The following is a 27,601-nucleotide window of genomic DNA, read 5'->3' as shown; positions in this document are numbered from 1 at the left end:
CGTGGGGCCATGGTCCAAGAATATTTGTCTCTGAAAACGGTCTGCTGTCTAATCGGTTTAGCACACTCCGAAGAATGTCGTGTTTAATGTCATAAATATGACAAAAAAACACCGCATAAACACGGGGTGAATGATGATGAGTGGGCGAAGCTCCGGAGGGAATCATCGGTAAACCGTGAATCTTCCGTGTAATTCGCCCAGTCACGCCGCACTAAATCGAACGATTGACTTCCACCAATGACACGCGCCATATGTGACGTCATTCCTATTTTATAACAGCGCCCTTCATTATAATTGCGCCATCTCCCGCTTAAGGGGACGCTAGCACAAACTCGTTAGAAACGTGCAGTACTCTCTAGCAAGGGGGAGAGGCCACAGCGTCTTACGCAGCCGTTTACACATGCCGGAACGTGCACCACGTTTGCCGACGCAATCAGCGTTTATGAATACAGAGGTAAGGCGGAGAGGCCACAGCGTCTTACACCAGCTTCTTACACGGGCCGTAGAATCTTCCGTGTAATTCGCCCAGTCACGCCGCACTAAATCGAACGATTGACTTCCACCAATGACACGCGCCATATGTGACGTCATTCCTATTTTATAACAGCGCCCTTCATTATAATTGCACCATCTCCCGCTTAAGGGGACGCTAGCACAAACTCGTTAGAAACGTGCAGTACTCTCTGGCAAGGGGGAGAGGCCACAGCGTCTTACGCAGCCGTTTACACATGCCGGAACGTGCACCACGTTTGCCGACGCAATCAGCGTTTATGAATACAGAGGTAAGGCGGAGAGGCCACAGCGTCTTACACCAGCTTCTTACACGGGCCGTAACGCGCTAGCACAAACGCGTTAGAAACGCGGTCTTTCGTTAATGTCGGGTATTTATTATCATCGTGGTGCGTGTGTCCATGTGCGCTTCGTGGCGTAGTGGTTAGCGCCGCGCGTTCGGAAGCGAGGGGTCCCTGGTTCGATTCCGCGCTACGGACACAACTTTCGGAATTTTTTTTTCCATAAAAGTAGACGTGGCTACCTACTACGACGACGACTACTACTACTACATACTACAGAGGAGGGACAGACCCACACCCTAAGGAGCTTCGCCCCTAAAACACAACACGTGTTCGATCGTCTCCTCACAGTTGCACGAGTCAGATTGGTGTGTCGGACATGCCCATAAGAAATGAGTACGCTTTCGTAACAGCCACCCTATAACCAGAGGCGACAAAGCAAAGTTGCATCACGGCGGAGGAAGTTCCATGGAACCTGCAGCCTCAGTGTAGGATCCAGCCAAAACATTAAAGCCCAATTGAGCACCGCTGAGTAGTTCTTCGAGTTAAAACTCCTCGCGGACAAGCAAGCGCGTTGAGACGCTCGGCGCGTTTTGATTTGACGTTAACGTGGCGCTCTAAGAATGTAGGCCACAGCTTGCGGGGACAAGGAACGCGCGGATAACATGGGCTTTCAAGAGCGAGAGCGTGGGTGATTTGGCGTAGCGGTGACGCCCTCTCCCCTCACGCAACATCTGGCGCGCTAACAAGGCAGCAGGTGTGCCCTTTCACCCGCTCTGCTCCTTAGAGACGGGCTCGTGACGTGGCGTCGCAGCCAATGGCAATGATAGCTTAGGGGCCGTCTCTCTGCTACAGACGGCCGCCGCGAGGCTTTTTCGCTCAATGAGCCATTTGAAGCTTTCACATAAAAAAAGTTTCGCTCGAAGGGCGAAATATTGAAAGAGATAGCGTTGAGGTCGTAGTCCTCAAACGGTGTTGGTGCGACGCAGCACGAAAGGCAACTACTGTTTGGCGTTGACAGAAGAAACAGCACCCTGGCCGCTACCGTGGAATCTCGCAACTCTGTAGTCATAATGAGCGCCACCAATGGCGTTTTAGGCATCGCACCTCGTGGTGCACGAGATGACACCGACAGTAAACCGTTAACGTTAGTCAGTATCTAGGAGGATATAAAAAAATGTCGCAGTTTCACCCGAAATTCGAAGCATCAATTGCGATAGCAAATTAGGAGAGAGCTATAGGGAGTAAGGACAGTAGTTTTATCAGCTGTATAAACTTGAACATGCAGCAGCACCAGCAACGCGCAGAACTGTTGTCGATGCCGTCAGCGTTTTGCCCGCGTTCGCTCCGAACGCGCGCGGCGTTGATGACTGTTGCTGGTGTGTCTAGGGGCGGCTCGGAGCTTTTCGACGAGATAAGAATGGCACACTCGTCGAGCAGCGTCCGAAGTCTTTAACCACCTTCTCGCCTCAGAATGCGTTTTTAAAAATAAATCAAATACACATTGGTGCCGCAGCTTAACGTCGCCTCCCCTCCCTCCCTCCCGTCCCCCCACGACCTTTCGCGCGACGGAAATGTCGCGTTTGCTCTCTATATATGGAAAGGAGGAAGGAAACGCTTAATTCTGCAGCCATTCAGAGAGCACGGCGCAGAACGCGCGTTTGCTCTCCGACGTGCGTTCGCTCCCCGTGAAAGCGCGCGTCCCTCGCGCCCTTTCACTCGCACGTACACGTCCGGAACGAGGCGACGATTTCATTGCCGTTGAAGTCATACGGAACCTCACGGCGACGGAAACACCGATGGTAGAAATCGGCTTTGAGTGTCCATATAATTGATATCGCAATAAAAATGCCGGAGTTGAAGGCACGCTTTTCAAGTGAAGCCGGCGGCGCCATATTGTGGTGTGCAGAAAGCTCGGCGGCCGCCGGACTGTGTGCGGCGACAGCGGTGCAGCGACTGCAGATCTCTCCTGGACAAAGGTGCCTCTGCAGCACCTTCGTATGCATGTAGCCCGATTGCAACGAGCATAGTTCAATTCTGCGTGTTGTACGTACGAACCATGCTCGCCGCCCCCAAATTTCAGTTGGCCAATCCCCAAATTTCTGCTGGCCCATCCCCAATTGCAAAGTTGGCCCACCCCCTATTGCAAAAATTGCCCATTCTCAAATTTCAGTTGGGCCATTCCCAAATTTCACTTAAGGAATGGTGTGCATTTGAGGGAAAAAACGGCGATGAAAGCGCACGATATGCTACGCGGCCGGTTTCTTGCCCACCACACAATCTCCGACGGTGGCTTCACTGTCCTCTATGGGTAGGTATAGGCGGCTTCCACTCGAGCAATTTTTTTATATCCTCGTAGGTCAGTATCTAGACAAGGTCAGTATAGCCAGTGAAATAACAGATAACGTTAATCAGCCAGGCGCTCACTGTCCGTTTCAATCACATCAGTGGATACACACTGCAGGTCGGTAGGATCGCTAGGGGGCTAATAATATGTATGCGCACGACGGTCATGCCAGCATCAGAAGGCACAACGCTCGCCTGCCTCCATCGCCGAGCCGATTGAATGGAGCCTTTAGGGTGCGTCCACTTCGCTTTGTCGTTTTAGAGCGCGGCTCTTAGGCGCCCTTTCCTACGTTGAGCGTCGGCATCGTCCGTCGGCGTAACCGAGCGAACGAGCACAGCGAGGAATGAAAGCGAACGCGGAGCGCAGCAGGCGATGAAAGACGGCGATAGCGAAGAGAGCGTGATGAGAGAAGCGGAGGAGAAGGCTGCAGCGGAACCATGAGGCGGAAACGGAGCAGGCGGGTATGGCGAAAGCGTGAGAAGAGAAGCGTAGTGCCGCGCAAGACGGGCGACTATTGCTACGAGATGGCGTCAGAGTAGCGCGCCGTCGTCTGTTCACCGATGGCATGCGCGAGAGCGTCCAACGATACCATATATGGAAACAAAGCGCTGCATGAGCGGAGGTCGGTCTGCGGCGGCTGCTGCGAATCGCGCCCACTCGTGCCCCACGCGCTGCGTCTCTCGTTCTACCGACTAGCGAGGCAGTCGTGCCACACTTCGCCCCGTTTGCCACGTGCCGCACGAGACATTGTAGGCGCCAGTCGTTATATCGCGAAATGAAAACGCGTATAGAGCTGCGCTCAAATTTCGCATTATTGAATGGCGTAATCGTCGGTGAAGTTTTTTTACAGCCAAACGCACTCCGCGTCTCCAGAGCACGAGTGGCGCATGCTCTGTCGATATTGGGACATTACAGCGACGCGGACGCCTGCGGCGCTAACGTGCCTCAAATGCTGAAGGAAATGCTCTAGCCTCTGTATTTTCGAACAAGGTTTCTTTTCTTAAGCGTTATGTCTACCGGAATGTTATTACAGTGAGCGGACACGATTATTTCCGAAAACCAAAGTCAATACAGCGGACTCGTACAGCACTGAGAGCAACGTTGGTGTAAAGGTCGTACACTGGCAGGCCTATTCTGCACTCCTACAGCCGAAAACCATTACACACTTTCCCAACTGTACCAAGTGCACGCAAGCAGTTCACAAAGAGACACGGGTGTTGTTAACACCGACATCAAAAGGTAGCTAGCTGCTGTTCGGCCCCTTATCCCAAACAAATTAGAACACAGAACGTCTAACATTTCAATCCGTTGGAACAACAAGTGGGCAGGACCAGTGCTGCAGCAACTCAACCTCGCCGTTTATGCTTCAGTCGCCCGTCTACTTTACCGACTTCTTTCGTTCGGTCACCCCGCGCCCTACCGCAAGTAACTCATACTGCAAGGCGTCCTTAGTTGCCTTGCTCATCAGCAAAGCTATCAACCGCGTTTATCCTCAATACCGCCGAAACGTGCGCTGAAAAGTAACAGCGGTAATGGATTTTGGTGAAAGCGTGGACCATTTAACTTAGTATAAACCATATTTATTCAAACATGAGATGCGAGTTAGCTGTGCGCAAGAACAACGAAGGCAGCTGTACACGGGAATGTTTACGCATGAGGGCTTCGCCGATTCGTAAGAGAGAGAGAAAACCTACGGCCAGTTCCACTCTGTGAAAACTGTTGGAACAGCGGAGCTGTTCTTAGCGTTTTCCTGGAGTGGAACACTGGCCGTAGCCTTTATTTTAAGTCAGCGTTGTACCACATTCGTTATCGGGGCGTTCCGTTTGCGTTGCTTGGTCTCGACTCGCCATTGCAGCTTGTGTTGCTGGGTGTTGCGTGGGCTACTGACGCCGTTGTCGCCGCTTACACCTCATGACCACGGGTTTGTGATCGCTGTGGTATACAGCGAGCGGCGCAGCTTTCGGCTGTAGGTCAGTCACGTTCGCGAAGGCCCTTAATCGTAGTTGGCTGCTTGCGCCAGGCATTGCTAAAATACGCTAATCCAAATTTCCTGCGCGAGCTCTCGCTGGCGCTCACGTCGGATGGCTTATCCCTCCGGAGTAGTCTTGGCCAGTTCTCGAAGAACAAACTCGGAGTAAGAACTGACTTCTTTTGTTTATACCTCACCGAGCATCTCCCTGACCTACTTTTCGCAAACACGCATTGGCTGCCTGACTAACTCGCCCCCTTCTCGGCGCGGCGCAGCTGCCTGTCTCACTCTCACCCCTCTCGCTCCCAGGTCACGTGAGCCGCGTGACGCCAAGCAGCATGATGGTGCAGCGTCGACCAAGAACTCCGCTGTTAAAAAAAAAAATTGAGGACGCTTAAACTTCGCCTTTACGAGGGCAAACGATAGCATTCAAAGATGCCTGACTGCTGCTCACGCTTCCCGGCAACTGAAGCTTATGTAACCGTAATGTTTACCGAGAAACACTGGCGGTGAACGCTATGCACGAAGGCGAGCTTTCAGGTAGAAACGCGGCCTCTTGCGTGGGTTGATCCCGGAGGTAGTGCACAGCCTCGCAAAAAAAAAAAAAAAAAAAAAAAAAAATCATTTTCAGGTTTCTGTTATTGTTTCGCACTTTTAATATTTCAGTCTGAGAAGATTTAACATAAAGGGCAAGCGCTGCTGGTTTTTTTCTTTCGTGACATTTGTTTGTGGGCTGTCGTTCTCCAAATTTCGAGGAATAACTTTGTCAAGAATGTAAGACAAGGTATGAGCAACTCAAGCTTTAGATTGGTGTGGCAATATAACCGGCACATACCGCATCGATACCAAAAGAAGGCAAGCGCAGTCGAGGACGGCAGAAAACTAGGTGGGGTGATGAGGTTTGGAAATTTACAGGCGCAAATTGGAATCGGTTAGCACAAGATATGAAATATAGGCTGATGATGATGCTGCTGCTGCTGATGATGATACCGCATGTCATATAGCAAGGTGTGGCATATACATATACCTACCTTAAATATATACGGGAATCTTCGCCCACGGGAAGCTGGCGCCGACGCCGACACCGGACATCTAACTGCGACACGGGGCCCTTAACGCTGCCGCATTAAAACTGGCAGCCTCGACCGAAGGGTGAAGCGTTCACAGCGAAAGCAAGGTATAGCGTGTGCTTGGACTCATCGGACAGTGTTCAAAGTATACGTGTGTGTACGCCATCGTGGCGCGACCGAACGCGCAATGTAACTCCAGCTGGGTAGAAGAAACAACTCCGTTGCATAGTTATATTTACTTAATTATAAGGTTGACAGGAAGGTTAAGGATTTGGTGATTGAGTTTCCTAGCACCATAGTTTGCCCGCAGTTTCTGCGTCAGCCAATTAGTGTGTCGCAAATCGTAGCTTTGAAGGTAACTACTTAAAAATTCGTCTGATTCGGTTTTTATACTTGTCAACAAACTGCTTCATGAAATATTTACATCTACCATCTGCTTTATATATATATATATATATATATATATATGAATAGAGTGGTAGTATGATTCCGACATGTAGCAGTTTCATAAAACATACGACCCTTTTTTATATTAAAAACAAGTTCGACGTGTTAGTGTATGGTTCCCCAAACAAGCAGGCGTAATGAAGACTGGCGTGATCGACTGCGTGGTAACTTTTTTTTTCTGCTGACACCAGATTAATAACTGTTTTATCTGCAGGTGATCCCAATTGATCATGAAACACTATTGCTCGAACTAGTTTCAGTGACTTTCTAGTTTCTGCTCTGAAGCTAAACAGTTCAACTGGATTCCACGAAAAAAAAAAAAAACAGCAAAAAGCAAACGACGGCAGGACCTGCAGCGCATGAAATGTGGTTCTGGCGCAGCAAAACTAAGTGCAAACGTAGTTTCCACTTATAGTTTTGCTGCGCCAGAACCGCATTTCAAGCATGGACAACCTAGCCCAACATCACGTCCTGTAGCGCGGCCTCATAGTCTCCGTGGCGCCCTGTTTACTCGGGCTATCTAATGAATAACGTATTCAGATAGACGGTGTGAGAATATGCATATATGATAATCTTAAGGACATGTTGATCAATCGTGCACGCTATGCACGATAAGGGCTTTTTCTGAAGTGGGTCTGAGGTGCGTGAAAGAGCTGCGCGTTGCGATAGTGGTTTTGTAACACCAGCCAAGAACGACCGTCAAAGATCGGCGACATCAGCTCGTTGAAATACCCGAGGTGCACAGGTATAGACAGCGCTCGATGTCATCGCGTAAACCATGTGTCTACGGAACAGCCTAAACTAACAGGCTTTTTTTTTTTTTTTTTGATGCCAAAGAATGATTGAGAGTAGCAGTGCTTTGTTTTCCTGCCAATCTACATCAAATCGACACGTGATCAGACCAAGAGTGATAAGTACGCTAGGCATTGGAACGTGTTCCCATAGATTGGGCGGCCCGCGCGCGCCACCGGATCTCGGAGGCTATAATATGTCTTCACACATAGTTTAATAAAAAATTACTAGAGGTAAATCTGGCATTAGTGTCTGTTATAGTGCTCGTGTGGTGGATGGTAGAGCACGGTAGTAGCGGGTACTACAATTTGTTGTCTGACAGCAATGGCAAATGTTTTTACGGGTAGTACACGAGTTCGTATAAACTTCGTCCTTCGCTCTTGCACCGAGCTTCTTGACGTCAGTTTATAATCGCGAATGTTTTGTGCGACATTGATTATCTTAAATTATTTTCCAGTTTCTTTCATTCTTCCTTCAGGACGACGGTTTCAGAAGCTATATCTGTTTTCATCGTGAATACCACGCAGTAATGAGTTTACCTGAGATGTTTATAACCCGCCCGGCCACGGCGGCCGCATTTCGATGGGGGCGAAATGCGAAAACACCCGTGTACTTAGATTTAGGTGCACGGTAAAGAACCCCAGGTGGTCCAAATTTCCGGAGTCCCCCACTACGGCGTGCGTCATAATCAGAACTGGTTTTGGCACGTAAAACCCCATAATGTAATTTTTTTAGATGTTTATAGATAGTATGTTTCAGCGAACAATGCATTTGTGAACTCATTTCCCTGGAATCATTTCTCAAGCGCAGGGAAGTCGAACCGTCGTCCCAACGGTCAAAAAGTAGTTTCTCGCGCGTGAAGCCTTTGGCACGCTGTTTCGCGTGTTTTTCGCTATAGCGGTAATCGTCGAACCCTGGCTTATCTTTGACCGGCGAAAAACTGACGGCGCCGCCTTGAAGTGGTTGTGGCTACCCGGTGCAAGCCCTTTGTGTATTCCGACCTTGCCAGGAAGCACGTGGCATCCGCGTACGAAACGGCTTCTGTTGCACGGCGTTCGGTGAACGTTGCCGGACTGATAGCGCACGCGTGATTTAGCCAGCTCGGCTTTAGCTGTTTGTTCGGGCGGCGCTCCAAACCAACAACTCTTTCCGTACTGATTATGATGAGCCTCAAACATTGCACATTCTGTGGGTGCGTGCGTTGGCGGACGAGCCAAGAATATGGCGATCGTTCTAGGTGTCGTTTACAGCTTCGCTGTCCACAGCGTGGCTTGAAGCCCAATTTTTTGTTCACATTGTATCCAGCGGCATCCTTGTTTAACCGTTGCTAGCGTCATATGCTGAATCATCAACGTCTATATTAATCATGTTTTATTATATGGGCACTCCAGGCGAATTTCTGCCATCGGTGTCGCCATGTTGTTCCGTATAAAGTCCAAGCACAATAACACCGTCGCTGCGGCCCGTATGCTGCGTGTGCGACTGTATGCTTGCGAGGGTCGGCCGACGATCGCGGCTAAATCTCAGGCGTGCAAGGGAGGAAAGCGCCTTCCGTCGCCCACGCGAGGGACGGGGAGGGACGGGGAGGGACGGGGAGGGACGGGGAGGGACGGGGAGGGACGGGGAGGGACGGGGAGGGACGGGGAGGGACGGGGAGGGACGGGGAGGGACGGGGAGGGACGGGGAGGGACGGGGGAGGCGTTCTACTGCGGCGGCTGCTGCGTATACGGCGCGGCCGCGCGGGCGCCGTATCTTGAAAGCGATTTTCTATGGGGGCAAAGAGCGCGGTCGCGCGTTCCTCATCTTCAAAATGATCTGCGACGCGGAAAAGGCGCGCCGAATGCTGGTAGCTTCGTATGTGCTGTGCTTTCGACACTTAGTTCGCGTTGAAGCGAGAGGCAGCATGAAGGTCAATTCCCTCGCTACTGCTGCCGCGCTTCCGCATTCCAGAGTTTTTACAGCGAGTTGCCGTGATCGAGTGAAATGTGTTCATGTTTACCTGTGTGCGCGTGACACCATGCTTGTTAATTTAGTTAGTAAGCGAATGGTTGAAAGATTATACGGCCGATAAAACTAATATTCTTACTTCGTATAGCTACATGTCTACTAATTTGCTATCGCAATCGATACTTCACCTTTCGGGCAGAACTGCGAAGTAATTTTTTTCATATCACAATAAAACAGCACCTTAAAAGGCGTTCCTTGACTAGCTGGCACACTTCAGATAAGTAGAAGTGCATTACGGAATAAAGCACCAACATAAGGGTATAGCAGTTGCCCTTATTCCACATATCACATTTACTCCAATGGAAGCGCTCGTTTTCTTCTCATACTTCTGAGAATGCCGACATCACAAGCCATCGCAGCGGAGGGCGACGAGGGCACTGTTGCAGTTTTTAAGGACAACAGTCTTGGACGAGCGGCTGTAGCCTGAACTGGTATTTAGAGCGCTACAAGTGCTACTGTGCTGCGCGGTGACAGTGACCAACTGTGATTGTGTATCTGTGTTTCCTGTCTTTCTCCATATCTACTTTCCTGTCACATTACCTCCCCCTCCCCTCTCTCTTCAGCGTAGAGTAGCAAACCGGATGTTCCCATCAGGTTAATCTCTCTGCCTCTCTCTCAGATGTAATGGAAAGTAATGTAGGGTGCTTAGGTTCATGACAAGTAAGAACTTTATTTATGAATGAATGCTCAATGAGTGGAGCCCCTAGACAAGGCCCCTTTGTAGCTTCTGCATGCCACTTGTCAATCCGATAGGATGGTTATTTGTCCATGCTGTAAAAAACAGCGCTAAAAACACGGACAGCAGTTAGAACACAGGAAGAACGCTGTCCTGTCTTCTACACTAGGGCCTTCAGACCCTTTCAGGTTATTTGTTGTTGGTTTAGTTCTGTCGACTTGATAGCTAGAGTTATGGCGATTTCGTGTGCTTCCACGATAGTGGTGTTGCGATTTGAGGCGCTCGAGATTTCTCTGTCCAAGTGGTCTGTGACGGCAGCTACCGTTCTTTTCTGCCTGCTTGGGTATCTTGCCGCGTCCACAAAGCAGGAGTTTGGTTTGTCTCCGTGCGTTTTCTCAGTGTATGCAGCTCTGGCTTCTCTTCTGCCTGAATGTAGAGTTGGGTTCATATTTCTGGGCACGTGCGCCACTTAGGGCTGTTTCTGATTCTTGTGGGGATGGGTTTAGCTTGGTTGTGTTTTTCTAGGAGCGCGTGATACCCGAGTCTGCCAAGGAGTTTCCTACCCGTGGTCATTTGTGCCAGTCTGTTTCTTAAGGTTATAAGTTGAGCTTCTGCCAGTTCCTTGAATGTATTGTGGATCCCAGGAGACATGAGTTTTTCGGTTGAGGCGCATTGCGGAATTTTTAGGGTGGTCATCTTGTATGCTTTCCTTGAGCGAGCATTTATCGCATCCCTATCTGTTTTCGTTAGTGGGTAATACCGCAAGCTATAGATGAAGCGGCTAACCACTACACTTCTGATTAGGCGAAGAGTGTCTGATTCCTTCATCCTCGTCCTTTTTGTGGTTACTCGCTTTATCATTCCTGCGACATGTTGTGTTGCCGTCATGATGAGGTTAAGCCCGCGTTGGCAGTGTTCACTTGATTGCAGTCAAATGCTTAGTACCCGGATTGTGGTTTTCTCAGGTATTGTCATTTGCAAGGCTGATTTCGAGTTGAAAGGCGGGGTCAATTGGGACGTTACGATTCCGTTTTCCTCTTCAGATTCGTATAATCTGATTTCTTTGACGCGCATTGCAGCCCTCTGGCTCGCATGTATGTCTCGATCTCACAAGCAGCTGCTTGTCATCGTTATTTTTTTTTTTTTCACGTAGTGACCCGATGGCACACCAGATTGCAATCTGATCCGCGTGTACGTATAGTAAGTGGATACCCGGGATGGCTTGTAGTTTCCTCGCAAGGCATATCATCGCCACGTTAAATAATGTTGGCGAGATGACTACGCCATGGTGAGAGCCCTTGTTAGGTGCATTGACGGTCTTAGTTTCGATTGCGCCAAATTTATTCTGAGCGGTTCGTTGGTTTAAAAACAAGTCACTCGATGCTCATGCCACGAAAAGGTTGGGAGCATAGTTCTATACCCGCTCTCCGTAGTTTGTTTCAGCCAGGCGATCGAGTATTCCTTGGTGGCTTTCGTTTTCAAAAGCTCCCTTTATGTCGATAGCCATGACGACTTGTTCGCTTGATCTTGGTATGTTTGTCAGTTCTTCGTCCTTCAACTGTAGGAGGATGTCTTGAGTTGAGAGCTTGGGTAGGATTCCAAACATGGTGTCTGGAATGATTTCATTGTCCTCTAAGTAGTTCTGTAAGCTAGAATGGACTACTCTTCCAAATTGTTTCCCCAGACAGGAGGTTAGGGAGATTGGTCTAAGGTTAGTGATTGCTAATTTCTTGCCAAGCTTGGGAATTAAAACGATTGGAGCGTGCTTCCACTGCCCTGGAATAGCACCCTTTTGCTAATGTTAATTTATAAATGTAGTGTATACCTGCGAAGCCTCATCGCTTAGGTTTCTAATCATGGGTTTAGTTACCCGGTTTCTGCCTGCCGCTGTGTTCAGGATCATTCTCGCTATGGCAGCTCTAACTTTTTCGATGGAGATGGATTCATTGAGTTCAAGGTTAGGTGCTTCTTCGTATTTGCTCTCGCGGGGTGGGGGTGACGGGTCTGTTCCGGAGCACTTGTTACATAAATCTCCTTTGAGTTTTTGTATCGTCCCTGGGTACTTAAGGATCAACCGTTCCACCGCTCTGTTAACCTAGTTCTTAGTTTTGGTTGGCTCCATGATTATTCTCAGTATGGTGCCAAGTTTTTGCGGTACTCAGTGTGTCGTTAAGGGAGTCACAGAAGCGCCCCCAATTGCACGTAGCTAGTTGCATTGAGTACTCTTCCGCTTTGCGGGTGATTTCTGCGATGCGTAATTTTAGTTTCCGGTTGTGATTTTGTCGCTTGAGTGTTTTCGTTGGTCCTCTGCGTGGCTCCTAGAGACGCAGTAAGTGAGAATCTATTTCAGGTATGTCAAAGATGCGGGCTGGTTCTTTTGTGACTTTATCCGTTTGTGTTAAACTTTCACACCATTTGTTTGAATAATCGATTGGGGTGCTTTGCTGGCTTTCATCTGGCGGTATGCCACCCAATCGGCAATTTTGGCTATTCCTATTCGCCAGTTCATTTTTCCAGTCCAAATTGTACTGCTAATGATGTAATGGTCGTTTTCGAAATAATGTAGGGTGTTTATTGATTGCGCATCTTAGCAATTCTGTGTGATCGTGAGGTCAGTTGATGTCCGAACTCACACTGTTCCACTGCCTGGTGGGCAGTGCCGCATCCGTTATAATTGAAACGTCGAGTTGTTCCAATCATTCCAGAATGTTTCTGCCCTTAGCGTTGGCATCTTTGGAAAATCCCCTGCTAACACCAGTGGTCTCCATTTTACCAGGCGTGGAGTTTCCTGCAGGAGGCTGTCAAACTTTGTTTTTCTCTGGCTCGGTGGACTCTAAATGTTTACTATAAAGGCACTGTTTTTGTTCGTCACAATACAACATTGACGTACCTTTTTCCCGGCTCTTCCAAACCAATCCAAAGAAGAAAAAAAGGAAGCGAAAGCGGAATAAGATTATTGTGAATATTAAATAATGTATAGTAGGTGTCGGTTCAATCGTGCACATTCTTTCTTACATTCCTGCAGCTGTGCAAAATACCAAAACGAATCAGTGAGCATTCAAATCCTTCAAGAAATATATGTATTATAATAAGTTACATACAATGTCACTAGAAAAGCAATAATGATTTATATAGTATTTCTTGCGCAGAAACGAACAAACGGCACTCCACTCATTTAGGTGAGATTGTTCAGGAGCACGAGACAAAACTGGATCCGAACGCTGGGTTAGCTAAGTTATTGCCATTTGAACCCTAAGTTAACCTAACACAGGATATTTTGCCTAGTAAGGTATACTGTTGTACTTATGTTTGTATCAATTGGATTGTATTGAGCTCACAACTAATCTATTAACGCTCAACATGTTTCCTCGTACTTGTACGTGTGCACTTAATATTGTATTGTTGCTCCTGCGGTATTCAAATTGGTTTATATTAGTTTTAGATCCATTGTCTGCTGACTGTGTTTGATTCTTCCTAAGCAAGCTATAACGCGGACGACGAGAAGCCTGGGTGCTCGATATGTCCTTTCAACTCAGCATTTTTCGCACGTGCTAATGAGTGACTGATAGATGTGGAGGGCTTGTACCTACGAGGGCGTGTTCTCCTACCTTACAGGTTTCCTATGGCATGGGCCTGCTCTTGCTCGAAAATGGCCTCATGCGGTTCGGAATCTTCATGCTTGGGTGCTCGCCTGGTGGAAACTCGAGTAACCTCTGGACTCTAATTTTCAACGGCGATGTTGCGCTCAGCGTCACCATGACGTTCGTCAGCACAATTGCCAGCATAGGTGAGCTTTAGCGAGACTAGACGTCTTTAGTACCCAGTTTTTCCCTCCGAATCCTCTCCGCTTTCAAGCAGATTCCAGAGCAAGAATGCACCGAATATTTCTGATGGCACATTCGAGTGGTCATTTGTGAGCGCTTCTGCGAAGACTCAAAAGTAGTTTAACAATGTAACTAAGCTTTATCATGAAAATGAGCAGGGTTATATATGCGTGTGTGTTTTAACCAATCCGGAATAATTAATGCTATAAAGTAATTTGTTTCCGCAATAAAGCTTCACTGCGGTTTACGTGGCGTTTTGAAAGCGCTATCAAAATACCAGTCAAATTAGCTAACCGCAACGTTAAGCAGGAAGTAATTGTGATGACGATTTCTAATGGCATCCCCATTCAAAACAGGGTAGCGACTAATATAGTCACGTAGCCTGCTTGAGCCAATCAGGTTTTATTATATATACTGCAGTCTAACATGTGTCGGGCCAATCAGGTTTTATATCTATTTCACTATAACATGTTGCCTGTCTCTCTTTATTTTGTAAGGTTACCATTGCTAGTAACTATCCGGATACATGTCATTCCTTATGTTTCCTTCATACCAATGCTATAAACGTATCTTGACTATCTGGACCGCTGGCTAATTAACGCTCCTATCAGAGTTGAACGTCAGAATTTTCGGCAGATGGAATTTCCCGGTATACGGTCCTGGCTAGGTAATTCCATCTTGTCACTCAGTTACAATGTTCTCAGTCGTCTCTGGGTATTTTCGGCCGTAGACGCATGCATCACCCTGTTGCAATTATTGTGGTCACCAATAAAACCACTGTATAATTGTAAATGACATTAAACGCACCGGAAGAACAAGATTGTACAGGCAAATGCGCAACTTTAATGAAGGGACACACACCATTGTGAAAAAAAAAAAAATACCATGCTCACATGATTTTCTGTCCCGTGCGAGAGCTTGTGTGTGCTTTCATTAAAGTTTCAATTGGTAGTGCGCCTTTGCATGGACGGTCTTTTTCTTCATCGCGTGTGTCTCGCGCCATTTACGTGCAATCATGCATCCATGCCAACTCGGCCAGCTCTCGATTGTTAAACCGCCGTGATAAAAACAACAACAATGTATTCCGATTATGAGCAATCAGTTCAATCACTTAGAATTTCATTTCGCGCTGTTATTTTACCAATGGGATATTTATTTAATTCACATGCATAGAAAAATGTGCCACGGCTCCGCCGAGTCTCGCAGAGCTCGTACACCATAACGTATTCGCACGGCACGATTTTTGTACGTAGTTGTATGTATTTGTATGTGTTGTATTTGTTTGCAGTTTGTATGTAGTTTCCAGTTTATTTTACTGCATGTTACAAGTTGTATCCAGTTAAGGGTTGTAACATTTTTTATTACTTCACATCACATGACTGTTTCCGACTTTCTCTTACGCATGCTCACCTACAAGGGGTCTCTAAGGGTTAATAAATGATCACGAGGAGAGCGGAGCGGACGTGCTTTTCCACTAACCCACTCTCGACAGTAGTTCGCGCGCATGCACATTTCAGCGCCATTGGGCTCCATAGCGGAAATGGCCTGAAATAGGACAACTGCTCCAATGAATTGTTATTTGCCGCGAGATATCTTAAAAGTGTTCTTATACAAGTCTTGCATGAAGCTTGCATTTCTCTGCACTTTCTCTATAGCGTGATTATTATGCTATCCGCAGGAATGATGCCTTTGTGGGTGTTCCTCCTGGGGCGGCACATGTCTCCTGAGACAGGCGTGTTAAGCATACCCTTCTCCAACATCATTGCCAGTCTTGTGGGTCTGGCCATACCCTTGGCCATCGGCATGGCCATCCATAAGTTCAAGCCTAAATGGGCCCTGGCGTTGACTAAGTACGTCAAGCCCATTACCATCGTCGTTTTGATCGCCATCCTCGTCTTAAGCGTCACCGTCAACAGGTAAGGGTTAAGCGCAAATTGCTTGTATCCATGTCTTTTTTGGCCTGGCCTATAACTACGCGGTGTACTATTTATCATTGCCTCGCTCTTGTCTATTTGCGGTTTGATATATTTTTCGCTGAAACTCGCGGAATATATTAAGCCGCAGAAAGCTATAGGCAATAGTATTACTGGTTTAGTTCAGCGATATATCCCTTTAAGCCTAGGCCCGCTCTTGGATAGTGAAATTTACATTATGTGGTTGTTTAGTAAGTAAAAAAAATGCCGGAATTGTCATTTCTAATTTTTCTCCTTCATACTGCGGTTTGCCTCACTTGCGGTTGGGTATTGATGCCGTTAGTAGGTTTTTCGGGAGAACATAGTAAGGTAGCCTAAAGACATACGCTCGAAAACGGCCAGAATTTTCCTCTTGGAGGATCGCCCCGACACCCCATATGGTACTTATGAGACGCGTCTGTGCGTAATAGGCAGGCGTTACATTACTTATGCAAGTATATGAATTGTGTTCCATTTATCTAGTGCCTTGGGACGGAGAGCAACATCTGAAGCTGTTCAAATGAAAGACAACAACATTTCTTATCCTGTCGTGTGTGCTGTTCACCATGCTATTCGCAAACCAACAATTTCAATTGACAACGCCCAAAACATGACATTCATGACGTATTTCCGGTTCCTACAATTGCTTCTGGCGCATACAGCCAGCAAAAACATCGTCTTCGAGGTCAGATTTTATTACCCGGAGGCAGTCGTCACGTTGGCGGAGATTTGGACACCACCTACTTAGTACTCTTAGTGGCTGTTCGTTCTCATGGCCACATGCAGGGTATCCCATGTAACTTGTGCCAAATTTTAAAAATATGCGAGTTCCACGTAGCTCAACAGAACCAAGGTAATGTTGTTTGCCGTCGCGTGGAGCAGGTCAGACTATTCTTTGTATTTTAACTAATTGCACAATTATTTAGTAATAACTTCTCAAATATAATCACAACAAGATTGTCAATAAGAAATTCTAGGCCATCATGAAAAATTCCCAATCAAACTTTCTGTTGCTCCATAAGTGCTAGGTAAAACTTCTTTCAAGGCTGAAAGAAGCCCGCCAAAGCACGCAAAAAGCGCGCTTTGTTTTGTTTTACGGGCTTTCGGCGTTACCGCAGTGCTTACGAGTTGCTACTTGCACCTTCCAGTTCGCCTACACTTGCGCGCTCATGCAGAACTCACTTGTAGCGTGTAATGTTAGAATGCGAGTTATATTTTCGAACACCGCCACGGCAATGCTTAAGTGAACATCGTATTCCACCGTATTCAGGTACATTTTCCTGCTGATGACGTGGCAAGCCCTGCTCTGCGGCGCCCTCGTCTCCTGGAGCGCTTACGTATTCGGCGCGCTGGCCGCTTTCGTGGGCCGCCTCAGTCGAGCGCAGATCATCGCCGTGGCCATCGAGATTGCCTTCCAAAACAGCGGCATCGCCGTCGTCATCCTGTACGCGTCACTTCCGCTTCCCGACGCCGATCTCGTTATCGTGCCCGTCGTCTGCCAGACGATCCTACAGGGCGTGCCCCTGTACGTACTGTACACAGCTAAGCGGATCAAATCGTGCGTGTCCAAGCGAATGCATCCGGACGAGAAGCCGATTCCCGGATCCACTTCCTCTGAACAGGAAGTGGAAAGCGGACTTTTTCCGGCGAAGGCCGCCGAGGGGGACGCTCGGGCCTCCGCGGTGCCTAACAAGGGTCCCTTGGAGCTCCAAAATGTGGTCGCCGAGTCCGAAGAGAAGAAATCTCGGCTGTGATGTGTGCACGAAAGAGACCGGACTAAGAACTTGCAATGAAATAGTGGTCCCTTTCGGTAGGCCAGTGGTAACCTTTCGCACATTCTTGAGTAGAGGTGTGCGCGTGGTTTTGATGTGGCCTTTTACAGTGTAATATATGCATTCTCATCTGTCGTGTGCTCTCTGTACAATAGTTCTTCAATGTGTATAAGGACTGATGACACCGGTGCGGGTGCGATTGTGCGCAGTGTTTCATGTCTACTCTTTTATGAAATTGAAAAGCAAGATGTAGAATCTGCAGGTATATATCTATATTTTATATGCGTTTGCGGTCACACTTTTTCCGGCTTCAGCAAGGGTTCATAAAGCGTGTCATGGTGTTATTCAGGGGTTGGCCTTGTAAAAACGTATTCCTTGAATTTACGTTGAACGTGTCCAACAATCGGGATGTAAAGACAGTAGAGAAGTGCTTCTTATTTCATATCACTACTTCAGCACCTTTCAAATCTATAAGCTGGAGAACGCCTGCTAGCGGCTTGCAGCAAAGTTCACACTTCCGATCTGAATGTAACACGGATCTTTTATTCTTATATAAAAATGACATTTTATTGCTTCTACATTGTTTGTGGACTGTGCATGTGCATGAAATGTTATAAGTTCACTCGGGTTTAGGAACTTGGCATTGGGCCGATTGGATATATTATCTGTTAGATGTAATTTTAGTATTTGTGTATTTGTATTTTTGGCAGCTGGGAGGCATCTTAAAGTCCGCGGCATGCACAATGTATTGTTGATATCTTTTCTTGCTTCGGCATTGTTAGGCGTTACCGTTTGTTATAGGTTTTAATCTGACATTTTCTACCGCCTTTTGTTCGTGGACTGATAATTTGTTGTGACAATCGTGCCCTTTAGTTTTGCAATGCAGAATTGTCTTCATTCAATGCCCGTTTTACGCTCGATTATATAATGGTAGTTGTTCACCGCGCTCAGATTTTTAGCTGTTTTTATCATGTTTGTGAACGTGTTCCAGCGCAGTAAACTGCAGAACATTTTAACCGCCGGTGTTTTAGTAATAATGTACATTTTTGAGTGTTTGATTTTGTTCAAATTCGAGGACTTCGTGTGCCCGTTACGTAAGCCTAAGCTCTCCTCTGACCAGAAATACGACCGAGAAAAGATATTGTATAACATGTGCATGCTGAGTTCGACAACTAAATGTTGCGCCGCAGTGCACGACGTTAAAATTCGCGGTTGATATCGCTGCAAAGAAGAGCGCATTGACTTGTGCAATAAACATGTTTTTAAAAAGAAAGCGGTGATGTATGTTACCGACGTCGTATGTTCACTTCCCCATCCCAGCAACTCACAAATTCCTTTCAGGCGCTCTGCGAAGAATGGTTTACGCCAAGGTACTGCATCAACAAGCTATCACGATAAAATATTTAATTCTAACACCATGCAACTTTAACAAATTCCGATTGTACTTTTTCTGAAAGGTTGAGTATTGCGTTTAAAATATTTTAGCAAAACGCGTTGGAAGGCTGACGCACTTGGGCCTTGGCTCGAGGTGTCAGTATGCAACGTGGCGGGTTCACTTGTTTCATGATATTTGGACAATGCTTAAAATCAGGTATACTTTTTAAGTTACTCGATGGCTACTCTCTAAGTATGCTGAACACGAAATAGTTGACGTTCACACACCTGAGATTCCTGCAGAGAGCTGATGCATGGAGCCCACATCCAGTAAATTCGATAAATCTCATTGAATTCAAAACTCGCAATCCGATCTGCTGCAGTAAGCTTTTCGTGATTCTGAAAAAGCAACAAACGGGGTGAAACCAAACTTTCACTTGGAGGATAGTGCATCAAAGAAGTCCCCTTCGACAGCAGCAACTTCATCATAGGATTGTTAAAGGTTCTTCAGTGGAACTGCCGATCACTATTATCAGCGCCTGCAGATTTGTTTTCTCTTGCAAACCAACTTAATCCAGATATAATAGTATTACAGGAAACTTGGTTGACAACGGAGAAACATTTCCATTTAAAATTTTACAGATCTTTTCGACTAAACTGCCCTACAAGAGGGGGTGTACTAATTATATTTATTTCGACTAAAATATGTCATAAAGCCAAAATTTTATTCGAATTGATGGATTCTGAGTGCGAAATTCAGGCTATAGAACTGACTCTACCTGGATGTTTCCCTCTTTATATTGTAAATACTTATTTTCCTTCCGGTGTGCAGGACGCTCGCTCTCTTGACAGCGTTCTAGCTAGCTGTGTGGGCGGGATGTTTTACTTACTGGGGATTTCAATTCGCATCATGTTTCATCGGGTTTAAAGACAGATTCATGCGGTAAACGCTTGTGGAATTGGTCATTAGATAATAACCTTTCTTGTGTAAATTCTGGGGCAACTACATTTGTGCGTGGCCAAAATCAGTCTGCAATTGATCTCACATTCTCTAGCCGTAGTCTCTGTGTCTTCGTGGTGGACTGTTGATTGCGCCTCTAAAAGTGATCACATCCCGCTGCTCTTTGAAATAGTCCACTCTATCACAACAATGGATGAACAAGCTCGAACGTTCGTAAACTATAGTATACCTTTAAGCAGTCCTTGCGATCTGTAATTTCGTCACTTTCTGAGGCGTCCAGTGAAGAAAAGACGAAGTTGTTCAGCCCTCGAAAAATCTAGCAAGCAGTCGGAATTCAGAATTCGATCTAATAATGGTTACTCTTACAACCCTTGGTGGAATACTGACTGTTCACGCGATTATAAAGCAAGGGAAGCAGCCTTGAAAATGTTACATAACCAGGTGTCCAAAAAATTGGAGTGATTATAAATTCTACATAACTATATTTAAACATGCAGTTTCTAAAGCAAAATACGACTATGATTGCAAACATTTCGAATATCTATCTAAATCTAAAAACAAGCGAGCGCTTTGCACTTTTCTTCGTGGCAGAAAGATTCTTTTGCGTCCGAGTAACATTGACTCGATGGTTTTCACTAGTGAAGAGATGACGCAAATGGTAGAAGAAATTGTAAAGGGTTTAGAAATCCGGTTCGGGTCCTTGTTATCGCCATGTTTCAAGTTACACATACGGTCCGATGATTTTACGGAGATCACTATGTTAGAGCTGGCCACAGCAGTGGAAAGTATGCCACATGCCGCCCCTGGTGTTGACGGAGTAACTTCAAGAATGATAAAAATTTTATTCAAGGAGTCCCCAGATGATCTTTTAGACGTAGTAAATTATTCTATTCAATTTTCGTGGGTACCTTCCAGTTGGAAACTCGCTAAAGTTATTCCGATTTTTAAAAATAGTGGTGACGGATACACGCTTGATAATATTCGACCAATTGCTCTAACTTCCAATTTAGTGAAATTAATAGAAATCATTCTAAATTTTCGTCTTATAAAATTAGTAGAGGACAAAGACGTGCTCAGCCCTTTTTTAAATTGGCTTTAGATCTGGCTGTTCCATTTGGCACGTTCATGTGGACCTGGAAAGCCGTATAAAACTAGCACGTCGCCAGAGACAAATTGCAGCTCTAGTAACTTTAGATATATCAAAAGCTTACGATAGTGTAGAACACGAAGTTTTATTGAATCGATAAATTAACTTTGATTTCCCAAAATACATAACAAAATGATTTAGCGAGTTTCTGACTGACCGAAAATTTTATTGTTCTTTGAAAGGATGTTCTACAAATAGAGATCGACAATCGCGTGGAGTTCCACAAGGAGCTGTCCCGTTCCCTTTATTATTTAATATAATACTAGGCTTTATACCTTGTCATAATGACATATACACATATGTCTACGCAGATGACATTGTGTTTTTTGCATCTGACATTGACATCCACTATTTATTTAATCGATTGCAAACATACATGTGCGCCATAGAAAACTGGTTACTGAATATTCGCCTCTCCCTAAATGTCAGTAAATGCTCAATAATAGGTTTTCCTTTCATAGATCCAATACATATAAACCTAAGCTACCGCATGCAGAACATACCTCAAGTGAACTCGGTAAAATACCTGGGCATAATATATGATGACAGGCTAAACTGACGCACGCATATTGAACACATAAATAAAAAAGGAGTGCGAGCGATTGGAATGCTAAGAAGGCTTTGCAACAGTCGATCAGCAATGCGGAGAGAGTCTCTTGTGATGATTTATAAAATGTGCATATGGCCAATTTTGGAATTCGGATGTGTTCTATATTCAGGCGCGCCGGCATACAAATTACATCCCCTTGTTCTTCTGGAACGGGAAGCTTTACGCCTGTGCGTTGGATTGCCACAGTTCGTTGCCAACAATGTATTATACCTAGAAACACATTTACATTTCTTTTGTGCAGATTTCGGTTATTAACGGTCCAAACATTCTTAGAAGTGTATAAATTCCCTATAAAATTACAAATCGTTTTCATTTCCCAGCCTGCAATATTTTTTCAATCTTACTGGCCCCGGTTCCACACTCCTCAGGTAGTTTTCGTGCAGGCACTGGTTGGTCCCTTAGATGTACGATTATGCGAGATCCCTCCAATTTGCAGTGAGAGAGAGAATCTCCAAATTATTTTCGACGATATATATCCAAACAACGCAAACCTTCTGTCTTACAATATATTAAATGAGCTATTAGAAAATCACTTATTGGAGTTAAAAATAAAAGCCGTCATAGCGACAGATGCCTCGCAATCAGAAGAAAAATCTGGTATTGGAATTTTCTCTTCAGCTTTTGACTGGTCGTTCTCCTTAAGACTCCCAAACTACATACCAGTATTTCTAGCTGAGTTTCTGGCGGTTACATTGGCTCTACGAAAAGTGCACTCATCAATCTCGGAAGTTGTAATATTAACGGATTCTTTGTCATTATGTTCAGCTCTCACTGCAAATAGTGGCTCACAAGTTTCGCGGACATTCCATTGTCTTATACCTTCTAACTTAAAACTAATTATATTTGTATGGGTGCCTGGTCACAAAGGATTAATTATCAATGAATTAGCTGTCAGCTTAGCGAGAGCTGCCCTTGGTGGTCCAATCTTTCCGAGTCTACCTGTATCAGCTTACATAACCGCGGCTAGGTTCAGGAGGCGGGCCGTCATGCAAGACTCCTGGAACCTTCCATTAACAAATCTAACTGATTATCGACACGTCCTATTTCCTTGGAACAGACAATTCTGCCGTAATAGAAAACTTGAAGTCCTCTTTACCAAATTCAGATGTCGCATTCCTGCATTAAACTTTTATCTACATCGATCTGGTCTGGCGCCCTCCTCCTTGTGCTCACACTGCGGTGAAGACGAAACAATAGAACACTTCTTCCTGTCATGCCGCCGTATTTTCCTCATTAAGAAAACATGCTTTAGAAGAAAAATTTCACAGTGCTGGATTGAATATTACGATACCCAATATTCTATCGTTTGGTGCCTCTTCTCTCGGACATTGTCATAGGGATGTTGGTGCAGCTGTTGTGAGGTATATAATTGAATCAGGACGATTTCCTTGCTAAATTCTTAAATGTTATATGAATAAATTCCTTTCGTCATTCAAGAATTTCAAAAGTGATCCTTATTAGAATCCTATAATTGTTTTCCTTCAATCACCCGATTCTTGGCTAATCCCCCATAGTGGGTACGAGCCACTCCCGAAGGCAAGCAAGCAAGCAAGCAAGCAAGCAAGCAAGCAAGCAAGCAAGCAAGCAAGCAAGCAAGCAGTCGAGTTCATGGCCCAAGGCTGCTCCACGCTCCCACATGGGATCGACACCACATCCAACTTCTTCCTGCAACCTGTGGTTGGCAATCGTCGGAAGGGCGTCCGACCCAGGCGGCCCAGCGTCTCCAGCGCCGAGCCCGAGCTCCGGCTGGCGAACGCCGCAAGGGCTTCTAGCCATTACCCGTCTTCACTATGCCAGTCTTCACAGAGCGTCGATCATGGCCGCCTGATGATAAGGTGCTGACCGACGTGGGAGAAATGAAGCCCTTGCACAGGTAGCAGAGGTGAATGAAGCCTTTGGACTTAATGTCCGGCGACAAGACCGCTGGAGTCCGAAGGCTACCTATCCATGTTCCCAACGTCACAGCGGACCTTCATCCTGCATTAGTGGATCCCTGATGTTCGCCTGGGGACGACCAGGATTTTCTTTGACGGCTTCTAGGACATCCCACAGGTCCAGTGCAGACCACAAAACTGTCCCTTCCTGACTTTGATGTTTTCCTTGTATCTTTTTGTGTTTGCTTAGTTTGCTGTGTTTCGTTTTCCTCATTGTGCTGTATTTTCTTCAATGAATGGCTTGTTGCGGGCTAACGAACGACTTCGTCACTTCATGCGCTGAGGCTATGCCTCCGTAGCGATCGATTCATTCAATACTTTAGACAGAAAGTGACCCATTCTCTTGTGTCCAGGAAAGCGTTTAACCACATGCGAGGACTTACATCTCGCATTGGTGTCGAGGTCGTCCAACCACGTCGCCACATTCAATTACGTAGGCTGAGAGATCGGTCCATCTTTAATGACGTCATCATCATTACGCAAGAAAAGCCTCCACAATCGGGCCATTTTATTCGGTGTAACACACCATACGCCAAACCATCGTCGAAGCGGACAAAGAGAGCTTCGCTTTAAAGCTGTGCAGCGCGGTCTCCAGTGATACACCCACCGTGTGTGTTTTCATCGCCTGTGTTGTGCTGGGGTGCTATAATGTAAAATAATTCCAAACTGTTTTGATTCCAAACCCCTGACGTCAAAGTTACGTAACCACCGACGCAACCATCGGGCGGTGACCCGCTGCGTTGTCTGAGCAACCCAATCAAACACTCTCCTCGTTTATAGGAGGTCACCCTTGTTCGCTTTCAAAACCAATAACATTGTCTACACTCAGTGGTTTTTCTTATCTAATTGGCTGACAAGAGGTGAGGAGCACGCTCTAGTGGACAGGGTTTCGATGGGGCCGAGCCAGAACAGTGGAAATAGATAACCGCATGAAGAGGGTGGTGCCGGCTTTTCCGATTGGTCCGCTTTGCCTTACTTAGCTTGTGGTGGCTGGTCGAAAATCGCGGCGGCGTGACGCGGAAGGATAAGAATGCCGCTAAAACGGGCCCTCGGCAAGGAAGAGTTGGCAGAGCGATGTAGTATGCATGCCGAAAGGGCTCGATAACGTTTTACTGCCACGCAAAAAGGTTTATCGTGCGCAAATGCACATGCTCATCGGCAGGTGGGAGTAGCGAGGGCATGAGTGATCGGCGGGCAGCCATCTTCTATTCCGTTCGGAACGGAATAGAATTCCTCGCCTCTTGTCAGCCAATTAGATAAGAAAAACCACTGAGTGTAGACAATGCTATTGGTTTTGAAAGCGAACAAACGTGACCTCCTATAAACGAGGAAAGTGTTTGATTGGGTTGTTCAGACAACGCTGCGGGTCACCGCTCGATGCTTGCGTCGGTGGTTGCGTAAATTTGACGTCAGGAGTTTGGAATCAAAACAGTTTGGAATCATTTTACGTTATAGCGCCCCTGTACTACTTTTCATGGAGCCAAATTTATAGTGGCGCTGGCTGCATAAGCTATCTTGAAAAGCCATTGTGCTTCCTCTGGTTAGTCTGCACATTCTTAGCAACAAATTATTGTTGCTAAGAATACCGCGGAGACATTGCAATGGAATTCTTCTGGGATTACTTCACAGACTTTAAACTACCACGTCGAATGCAAGGGAAATATGGAGCGTACCAGCTAACATATGCATACGTTCTCAAATTTAAGGCAACACAACGCGCGTTTTGGAATCTGATGGCATCTTCGACAGGTCTTTTTTATCATCTTTTTTTTAATAAATCAAGATTGATTGATTGATTGATTGATTACGGTCTGCACAGCAACATGTCCCCGAATCTAAGAATCTCGACTTCTGCACAAAAAAGTTGTCGCAGTTTCACCTGAAAGGCGAAGCATCAATTGCGATAGCAAATTTGTAGAGAGCTATACGGAGTAATGATAGTAGCTTTATCAGCTGTATAAACTTGGACATGCAGCAGCACCGGCAACACGCAGAACTGTTGTCGACGCCGTCGGCGTTTTGCCCGCGTTCGCACAAAATGCGTGCGGCGTTGGTGACTGTTGCCGGAGCCTCTGATATAAAAAGGCACTTGGTGCCGCAGCTAAACGTCGCCTCCCTTCCCTCGTCCTCCCCCCTCGGCCTTTCGCGCGTCGGAAGAAGGCGCGTTTGCTCTACATATATGGTGATTCTAGAGGAGGAAAGAGACGCCTACAATTGCAGCCCTTAAGGGAGCACGGCGCAGAACGCGCGTTTGTTCTCCGCCGTGCGTTCACTCCCCGTGAAAGCGCGCGTCCCTCGCGCCCTTTCACTCGCACACACAGCGTTCGGCGGTGCGCGGCGATGATTTCATCTCCATTGACGTCATACGGAACCTCACGGCAACGGCGACGGCGACGGCGACGGCAACGGCAACGGTGACGGCAACGGCGACGGCGACGCCGACGGCAGAAATCTGCTTTGGAGTGTCCATATAATTGCTATCGCAATAAAACATGCACAATTCAGTGCGATAAATTTCGGAAACGTATATATTCTATCTCTTGAACGAATAATTTAATGTGCATTTTGCTGCAAGAAACTGAATTGTTAACTTTTTAATTAGGTTGAATATCAGGGCGTTAGTATACAGTCAAACGCCTTTATAACGAAGTACTCAGGATCTCCGAACTAGTTCGTTATACAGGTTATTTCTTTGTAATTACCGCGCACTGCACCGCTCCCAACAGACCAGGCTAGACACGTTCAAGAAAAAAAAAAAAAAAAACGCTTAACCTTGCACTCGGCCACGCAACGCTTGAAACAGCGAAACTGGGCGATCGTAGCCCAGCATTTTCCGGAAGTGCGCGCGAACTTTTCATCTTATTACTCATGATGACGATGATTTATTTTCGCGCGTCTTGAACTCACGGCCGTCACTGCGCGTTGCATAGCGCAGCTTGCAACACCGACACCGCGTTCCAGGAGACCCGCTCCGTGAATGCGTCTCTCTCTCTCTCGCTCTCATAGCACGCAAAACCTCTTCACCTCGCAGAGCTCGAGCGTACGAACGCCTCAGCTGTGGACGAAGACGACGACGCTCGAACGCAATCACATGGTTCGCATAAATTCGTGCTCTGCAGGCGTGGCTGTATAGTTTCGTGGTTACGACGTTCGCTTTGGGACCGGGGGTACGCGGTCCCAAAGTACGCGGGTACGCATCCTAAATAACTCTTTGTTAATTAGATGTACCTTAATTACCTTAGCCTTCACGCCGAAGGTGGCGGGTTTGACTCCCACATTAACGCGAAGGTTCGACTCCCACCGAAGTTCGTGGGTTCCAGTGCCTGAATTAACTGTATCTTAATTAAAACACGATGAAGACGGTGACCCACACACCATCCCAATTGTTACGTGGGCGTTTTCATATAGGGAAGACACGATGCCGGGTTGGTGTCAGTGACTTACTACACCGAGTGAATGTGTACGATTTCACTTCGACGACAGTTTTCGCTCAAGGACATCGAAGGTCGACTGAACGACGGGACGTATAAGGCTTTCGTCTTAAAAATTCACCGACGATTACGATACTCCCTAATGCGAATTTGGAGCGCAGCTGTTTAGGTGTTTTGAATTCGCGAGGTATTGTGCAAAGAATTTGAGAAACGAGCTGCGGCAGGGGAAGACTTTCCACCGATTGCGTCGCTCATTGTTCAGAAAGAACGCGTGAACACGCGAACGCGTGGCGCGCACGAAGCGCATTCTCTAGTGGTGGCGACGCAGGCTAAGTAGCGCATGCGCAGTGGGTCCGAAGTCCACGCCTGCGCCTTCTTTCCAGATATGGTATCCTCGGACATGCTCGCCAGATGCCTGGTCACCACCTTGCTTGAAACACGTCTCGTGCGGCACTCCGCGTTCCACCTCACCCTTTCACTTGCTCTCGTTGACATAC

General features: G+C 46.6%; 1 protein-coding gene across 1 annotated transcript in view; it reads left to right on the top strand.

Annotated features, from left to right (window-relative positions):
* LOC119433865 (ileal sodium/bile acid cotransporter-like) overlaps positions 1–18,920 on the top strand; it is a 41,697-nt gene extending 22,777 nt beyond the window's left edge. Inside the window, 3 exon segments of the mRNA XM_037701144.2 lie at positions 13,715–13,886; positions 15,602–15,839; positions 17,146–18,920. Coding sequence (XP_037557072.1) covers positions 13,715–13,886; positions 15,602–15,839; positions 17,146–17,629 — 894 coding nt within the window. The 3' untranslated portion in view covers positions 17,630–18,920.
* The last annotated feature ends 8,681 nt before the right edge of the window (positions 18,921–27,601 follow it).

Source organism: Dermacentor silvarum, chromosome 11 (assembly GCF_013339745.2).
Source record: "Dermacentor silvarum isolate Dsil-2018 chromosome 11, BIME_Dsil_1.4, whole genome shotgun sequence".
NCBI classification, from domain to species: domain Eukaryota; kingdom Metazoa; phylum Arthropoda; class Arachnida; order Ixodida; family Ixodidae; genus Dermacentor; species Dermacentor silvarum.
This window is presented reverse-complemented; position numbering and strand designations above follow the sequence as displayed.